Source organism: Habropoda laboriosa, unplaced genomic scaffold, assembly GCF_001263275.1.
Source record: "Habropoda laboriosa isolate 0110345459 unplaced genomic scaffold, ASM126327v1 scaffold32, whole genome shotgun sequence".
Classification (NCBI taxonomy): domain Eukaryota; kingdom Metazoa; phylum Arthropoda; class Insecta; order Hymenoptera; family Apidae; genus Habropoda; species Habropoda laboriosa.
In genome coordinates, this window is record NW_017100135.1 from 508,666 (window position 1) to 516,603 (window position 7,938).

At 28.5% G+C, this 7,938-nt stretch overlaps 3 protein-coding genes across 5 annotated transcripts in view; 2 read left to right on the forward strand and 1 right to left on the reverse strand.

Moving 5' to 3' along the window:
- The window catches only part of LOC108578422 (mitochondrial coenzyme A transporter SLC25A42), a 2,100-nt gene extending 341 nt beyond the window's left edge, over positions 1–1,759 (forward strand). For 2 of the 3 annotated variants that reach the window (XM_017941761.1, XM_017941751.1), the window contains exons 2-5: positions 86–414; positions 688–950; positions 1,204–1,378; positions 1,550–1,759. In XM_017941761.1, the coding sequence (XP_017797250.1) occupies positions 86–414; positions 688–950; positions 1,204–1,378; positions 1,550–1,697 (915 nt within the window). In that variant the 3' untranslated portion in view covers positions 1,698–1,759. Of the gene's footprint in view, positions 1–85; positions 415–687; positions 951–1,057; positions 1,379–1,549 lie in introns of those variants that run through there. The other variant, XM_017941770.1, reaches the window with a different exon arrangement.
- A 1,301-nt stretch (positions 1,760–3,060) lies between these two features.
- Positions 3,061–4,676, reverse strand: LOC108578534 (mitotic checkpoint protein BUB3). The gene is made up of 4 exons (XM_017941896.1): positions 4,482–4,676; positions 4,013–4,082; positions 3,625–3,935; positions 3,061–3,523 (listed from the first exon to the last, which is right to left on the reverse strand). Exons 1-4 carry the CDS (start codon positions 4,674–4,676, stop codon positions 3,119–3,121), a joined length of 981 nt encoding a protein of 326 aa, XP_017797385.1. The 3' UTR covers positions 3,061–3,118.
- Positions 4,677–5,634: 958 nt separating this feature from the next.
- On the forward strand, positions 5,635–7,384 carry LOC108577534 (nucleolar protein 56). Its single transcript, XM_017940739.1, has 3 exons — positions 5,635–5,649; positions 5,842–6,413; positions 6,493–7,384. Exons 1-3 carry the CDS (start codon positions 5,635–5,637, stop codon positions 7,382–7,384), a joined length of 1,479 nt encoding a protein of 492 aa, XP_017796228.1.
- The last annotated feature ends 554 nt before the right edge of the window (positions 7,385–7,938 follow it).

Here is a 7,938-nt window from a genome sequence, read left to right on the forward strand (position 1 = left end):
TGAATTTCATTGCATATCTGATTTCAGTCAGTGGAAAATCTGATATTCAACTATATCATACACAACATTAAATTGTGTATTTCAGAAGAAACAAGAAAAAAATGATGGGAGTGATGGTATCTCAAATACACAAAGGGTATGGACAAGTTTGGTATCAGGTGCCATTGCAGGAGCATTGGCAAAAACAACAATAGCACCTTTAGATCGTACAAAAATAAACTTCCAAATTTCAAAACAGCCATATTCAGCAAAAGCAGCAGTTAAATTTTTAATACAAACTCTTAGAACAGAAGGTTTATTAAGCTTATGGCGTGGGAATAGTGCAACTATGGTTAGAATTGTTCCATATTCTGCTGTTCAATTCACGGCTCATGAACAATGGAAAAGAATTTTGGGAGTAAATGGGTCAGAAAGGTAAGGCTGTAAAATTAAAACCAAGTTAATATATCATAAGTTAATATAATGTAGAACATCTATTAGACTTTTTGTAATAATAGTACATACTATCATATTTTTAAACATAAGTAGTCATAAATATTTGAAAATAGTCTACAGAAGTCTATATCACTTTAGTTAAAAATTAATCATTAGTACAATATAAATCTATTTCAATTATCTCTTTAATAAGCATAAAATATAATTGTGATGACATTATAATTATTTACTAAAAATGTTTGTTATAAATAGAAAAAAGCCTGGGTTGAATTTTCTTGCTGGTGCATTGAAAAAAACATCTCAAGGTACAACTTATCCCCTGGATTTGATGAGAGCAAGAATGGCTGTAACTCAGAAAACTGAGTACAAAACATTGCGACAGATTTTTGTGCGCATTTACATGGAAGAAGGAATATTGGCCTATTACCGTGGATTCACCGCAACGTTACTCGGTGTCATTCCTTATGCTGGCTGCAGTTTCTTCACATACGATCTACTCAAGAATTTATTAAGTGGTGAGTTGATTCTTTTATAAACTTATTCTACGCCGTGACGGTGCTTACACGCAAAAAAAAAAATCGTGATTTATACGAACGAAAGTGGCTCGTGTATGATCGAAAAGCAGGGTACCCGTGGGGCACATCGGGGCTGTTTCCCGATATTGCGACAGTACTTACTTTAATAGCGACGCTTGTCAAAACAAGTCCGATGGCGGCGTTTTTCAAGTACGTGCTTCATGTTCGATGATGGCTACGTGTCGATGAACAGTGTACGCGGTGACTATTCCTGGGTTCTCGACATCACTGATTTGTGGCGCCATTGCTGGAATGATTGCCCAGACTAGCAGCTATCCTTTGGACATCGTTCGGAGGAGAATGCAGACCTCGGCAGTCAAGGGTCAGCACTATCACACGATTGGCTCAACCATAATGAAAGTTTACAAGTAAGTTTAAAATACAAATTTACTAAAAATCTTTTGATATTTCTAAAAATTAATATCAAATAATATGAAATTTTCATACAAGTTTTATAACAGTTGAAAATATTTTTTGTATTAATATTGGCTTGTACAGCTAACAAAAATATTTTATATATAATTTTTTATCACTTTCAGAGAAGAAGGTATAATGGCCTTCTACAAAGGATTGAGCATGAACTGGGTGAAAGGCCCAATTGCTGTAGGAATTAGTTTCGCAACACACGATACAATCCGTGATACGTTAAGGAAAATAATTAGTCAAAATACCTCGACAAAAATATAAAAAGAAAATGTTATATACAGTTAGAAAAATTAAACGAAAATGGCTACTAAGTCCATTAATATAGGGCATTTAACTAGAAAGAAAAATTGTTTTAAATATGGGATATCTAACAGGTTTTCATGGCTAACAATAGCCATATGCTACCAAAGTTTTTTGCAGAAATCTGTTGACACTCTGTATAAAAATATGTAAAATTTATGAAAATATAAAAAAATTGTAATTAGTTAAATTATACTGTAATGATGTAATGAAATTATACAGTTTTCAAAGATAAAAAAATGTTATAAAAATTGTTAAACTATTACAAAATGCATGTCATACAGGTTATGTAAATCAGTAAAAAGCGAAAACACATTGCGCAAATATTAATTTTTAGTTTATTTGTAATGTGAATGTTATGCATGACGTGTGTCAATGCAACTGTCCTTACGAATTTCAACTTTTTAATTAATGATACAAGATAAATAAAAGCATTTTTTAAATTTCAATATTTACAGGAATAAATTTAATAAACAGAATAGAAATCTAAATTTTTCACATTAATCAAGGTATTAAAAAAAAGCAGTAATTGTTTTGCATCATTAACTAAATAGTAATGTTAAATTCTGCAGCACAGCAGCAGCTTTCTAACAACCAATAAGTTTTGAATATGAACAACAATAATTTCATAAATATTATATAATGAAGATACAATATTAATGACTAGCAAATGATTCATGATAACTCATTCTTTTATAGCATAGTCCACAATGATTTTACAAACTCCAAATTATTTTAATATTGTACATATTTAATATGGAGTTTACTGTGTACTGTAAAGTATTTGACTATTTAATTTGATCTTGTTGATTGCTTAATAAGGACAACAGTTTAAAATCTACGTTTTTCTTTAAACAAATTTTTCATTAAATTTTCTAATGTGCATTGTTTTTAAATAAATGTACTTAAATAATATTTTTGTAACAGATGTATGAAATGCTGCAGTATATCGTGTTTAATTTTTATTAAAATATTTTTAATTTGAATAAAGTAGTATTATTTACTTATACACTAGTAAACGTATTATATAATTTGTATTTTAAGTATTAAATATGAACTTATTTAAAAGTAAAATAAAAGATAAAATACAACTTGTGGACAAGTTTTTTTTTTTAATTCTAGTGATAATTATGAAACTTATGTTGAAATAAGATATAAAACAAGTATTACTCCAGTTGTAGAATTCATATGATTATCAGTCAATTATTTAAAATACAAAAATGTAAAATAGGACACTGTCAGTAAATATTATACATTACAAACAGTTCTTAATTTCTGTAAAGAGGCTTTAGCATTCAGTTTGCTGCTTCAATAAGCAGGGTGTAGTTAAAAAAGTTTTAATCTATTTTTGTCTGTAAAAAATTTTGTACAATAATACGATATTATTTTGGTTTAGTTTCTTGGTCATTTACATATCTGATATAAATTTCTCTTTCATCCTTTCCACCTGGTGGAATTTCAGCTCCATTCAAATATGATACTCCTATCGCAAGTACAGAACCATCATGACTAAAACTAAGAGCAGCAACGCCGGAATTATATCTATGAAACTGACATAAACGCTTTTTGTTAAAACCATCCCAAATATTCACATAACCATCCGAACCACCAGTTGCAAATGTATTATAAGTTGAATGAAAGCTAATAGCATTCACTGGATATATATGTTCTACATTGTTTTCCTTTATCCTATGACATTTAAAAGCATATTTCTTTTTCTGTGCTTCTGGTGTTGTATCAAGATATTCAACAGCAACACGACCCTCTATACTACTAAGAACATATCCCTAAAAGTCATTAAAAAATTAACAATAAACGAAATTTCACATAAGTGTTAAAGTAAAACATTATGTATACAATTTTTTGATTTTCAGTATATAAAACTTACTTGTTCATTAGGAAAGCCTTTAATACATCGTGTTTGATATTTCAAACTGCTTTCACGTCTTTGAAACATACCAGCCATATTTCTTAGATCCCAAATACAAACTTTCCGTTTGGCTGTACCTACTACAAACTTATCTCCACACACAGACAAAGCAAGAACGACATCAGGTTGTAAATAACTACCTACACAAGTTGGTGTTCTGGGATCCCAAAGTTTTACTGCTGCATCCCATCCACCAGTTAATATTGCATTTACTGCAGCACAATATTCAATTTTCCTAATTGGTTTATCATGTGTCCCCATCACTGACTCTATAAAAAGATTTCTTTATATGATTTTTCTATATTATAACAAATATACATAAAGATAAGAATATAGATGTTAATACCAGTATTACTATTAATATCATACATCTTCAATGTATTTCCTAGTCCACCACTGTAAGCATGAACAGCATCCTATTAAAGAAAGATCTTTTGTAATCCTTGTGATAAAAAATGGATAGTGTAAAAAAAGTTACAAATATTCAAGAAAAATGCAACTATATTCAATAATAATAAAAAACATAATATGTATAAAAATGTACAACATTGTATTTAAACATATATATATTATTTTTCCTCTTTACTTTTGCTTTAATATTCTGTATCATACAGAATTCCAACTTACATTATTTTGCATTTAAGTGCTATATATTTTTCCTGTTCCTTTTTTTTTTGCTTTAAATAAACAAATACAATAATATATTGCTGAATACCACTTGTGTTATTAATGCATTTTCAAATTTGTTTATCTCATAAATGCAACATTACATGAAAAGTTATTGAAATAAAAAAAATTAATAAATTTATAATTACCTGAAATGCAACATCTAAAACTGGCAAATCATGATTATACTTTAATCTCATAGTATTTGCATGAATATCATACAACCGCACTGTACTATCCCATGATGAAACAAGAAGAAACTGCGTTGAATTTGGTCCAAACTCCACCGCCGAAATCGCATCGGTTGGAGGAGATTTTATTTTAAATTCTGTCCGAGACTCCATTCTTAAATAAAAAAAAAAAACAAAGTTTACAAAAGTCATATCTACTAAATAATATAAATAAACATAACCTACAAACACTAAAACATTTACGTACATTCTAAGAAATTATTATAGACCTTAACGACAAATCCGTAATCTACTTGTTCGCAATATCATTAAAGATTTTTATACTAATTAACTACTAACGTTCTAAGTATAAACTAATTTACGTAAAACTTAAATATTGTAAAAGAGGATAGAGACATCCACTTACATACATAACGTAAAGGAGCATGTATAACTACACCGAACTTAATCGTAAATGTGACTGCTTCTAAGCAAACAAATATTAAGAAATATAATTTTACTACGTTATTGTAATCTTCAAGAATATTTTACATTAAAATCACTGTATATATCATCTTAATCAACAATTTTTTAAATGTACAAAATTTGTGTAGGAATTTCTATAAAAATTCAAATTTCAGGAAGCACTAAAAACTCCATATTTCTGTTTGTGCTACATCCGGAACACATGGTCGCTTCTTAACCACAGTAATGCGTTTTGGGTTTGTATAGTAATTGTTTAAAAATATTGAATGGAATATAAAAAAAGAGAATCATGGTAAGTCTACATTTTAATTATATTATTAAATTACTTTGTAGTATAAATATTAAAATATTTCGATCTATATGTTTTACAAAACAATATTTTAACTTTGATATAATAATACCTAGTGTAACAATATATTCTATTTAAAATAAAGTTAAAATGAATTAATTTTTGTATGTTAATACTAAAAATTGTATTCAATGTGATGAATTGTGATCAATGTTTATATGTCTGTTTAGTGTAGATATAGAAACAAAAAAATTTTATTTAAACGATCATAAAAACACATGTAAAAAGTTTGAAATTTTCTCAATGAATTATGTTTTTATATCATAACAATATTCGTTAAGTATTCTTATATTAAGAATGTTCATTATAGGGGTATAGATATTTATATTTTTTTTACATGTGTTGTGAAATTTTTAAGTATCAAAACAAGTGAGAAATATGATTTATTTAAATTTTATGGAAAGTAATCAGTTGTGATTGTTATTTGTAACAATACTCATGTGCAGTAGGTTTATCTGTCTGTAATAATGTATATAATGTTATAATATAAAATTTTTGTTTCAGTCAAAACTTTATGTCTTATTCGAGCATGCTGCTGGCTATGCTGTCTTTTTTGTCAGAGAATTTGAGGAGGTAGGAATGTTATTGCCTCAAGTTGAAGCATCTGTCACAGATTTATCTCGCTTTAATGCAGTTGTAAAACTAATTGGTTTTTCACCTTTTAAAACTGCTTTAGCAGCTTTAGAAAGTATAAATAATATTTCTGAAGGTATTGTGCCAGAAGATTTACAGTTATTCTTGGACTCATGTATACCAAAAGCTCGAAAGAAGGACAAGATTGTGCTGGGTGTAGCAGACCCAAAACTTGGAGCTAGCATTAGTGAAACATTAGATATAAAATGCGATCATACTGGTGCCATTCCAGAAATCATTAGAGGAATCAGATTTCATTTTCATAACTTGGTAAAAGGATTCACTGCTAAAAGTTCTGGAGTTGCACAACTTGGACTTGGTCATAGTTATTCTAGAGCTAAAGTTAAATTTAATGTCAATCGAGTGGATAATATGATCATACAAAGCATAGCTTTGTTAGATCAATTGGACAAAGATGTTAATACATTTAGTATGCGTATAAGGTAAAAATTTAAAGCATATTTAATTATAAATTAACTTGTAAAAATACTTGATTATATTTAAAATATTTAATACTTTCAGGGAATGGTATAGTTATCATTTTCCAGAACTTGTAAAAATAGTTCCTGAGAATTATATGTATGCCAAAGTTGCACAATTAATAAAAAACAGAAAAGAACTTACAGATGAAAAATTAGAAGCTTTGGAAAATGTTGTTATGGATAGTGCTAAAGCTCGAGCAATTATTGATGCATCCAAATCATCCATGGGAATGGATATCAGTCCTGTTGATCTTCTTAATATAGAAATGTTTGCAGCACGTGTTATTGCTTTGGCTGATTACAGAAAACAATTAGCAGAATATTTGAAATCTAAAATGGCAGGAGTAGCACCGAATTTAGCTACGTTAATTGGCGACCAAGTAGGAGCTAGATTAATAGCACATGCTGGATCTCTTACAAATTTAGCTAAATATCCTGCTTCTACTGTACAAATTTTAGGGGCGGAAAAAGCCTTATTTAGAGCATTAAAAACAAAAGGTAACACACCAAAATACGGATTATTGTTCCATTCAACTTTTATTGGTCGTGCAGGTACAAAAAATAAAGGTAGAATTTCAAGGTATCTTGCAAATAAATGTTCTATAGCATCAAGAATTGATTGCTTTACCGATATACCAACTAATGTGTTTGGTGAAAAATTGCGGCAACAAGTAGAAGATAGATTGAAATTCTATGAAACTGGAGAAATACCTAGGAAAAATATAGAAGTAATGAAGGAAGCATTGGAAGAGGCTGCACAAGTAATAGCGAGTTTAGAACAAGAACCATCTAAAAAGAAAAAGAAAAAAGATAAAAAACGAAAAAGTGAAGTCTTAACAAATGGAAAGGAGAATGGAGTACAAGAAGAAACTGAAGAGCCAGTAAAAAAAAAGAAAAAAAAGAAGTCGAAAGGTTTAGATGAAAATGAATAAAATTCTACATTTTATCTCTGTATAATTATAATGGTATAACTGTATTGATTTTCTTTATTCATAGTGGCAAAAACTATCGGTTAAATAAAAATTTAAAGTATATAGTTATATCGACTCAGGAACAGTTTCGATTGTAGTGGCAATCAATATTACATCATCATTTAGTTCATTCGTAATTGCACATTCTCATTGTGAAGTTATATTCTAAACGTTGACAACTAGGTTTAATTATAATTTAAAGACATGTTTTCCATATAATGCATATACTGACTCTTAAATTTTCTTTAAAAGATGTGTATTATTTTACGAAAAAAACTGTAAAATATAATATTTTGTAACTTATAGTTGCATGCATGCCTATTGTGCATTATTTTTCAATTACATATTACTTTCCTTTTCCTGATTTACTTCAAAATGTACAATATTAGAAACAAATGTATATGTATATATATTTACCCATAATTTGATCTGTAAATCAAAACTGCCATTTTTCAAAATATTTGAATTTTCCTGTTACATTAATTTTGAAAAAAATCTCAATCCAATAGCTTTTA

Excerpts from the sequence above, each read along its gene's own strand:
- LOC108578534 (XM_017941896.1), bottom strand. The coding sequence starts at position 4,676 with ATGGAGTCTCGGACAGAATTTAAAATAAAATCTCCTCCAACCGATGCG. Across the intron at positions 4,083-4,481 it reads TTTTAGATGTTGCATTTCAG|GATGCTGTTCATGCTTACAG; the intron begins GTAATTATAAAT and ends TTTCTTTAATAG. Across the intron at positions 3,524-3,624 it reads AAGGCTTTCCTAATGAACAA|GGATATGTTCTTAGTAGTAT; the intron begins GTAAGTTTTATA and ends AATGACTTTTAG.
- LOC108577534 (XM_017940739.1), top strand. Across the intron at positions 6,414-6,492 it reads ACATTTAGTATGCGTATAAG|GGAATGGTATAGTTATCATT; the intron begins GTAAAAATTTAA and ends TAATACTTTCAG.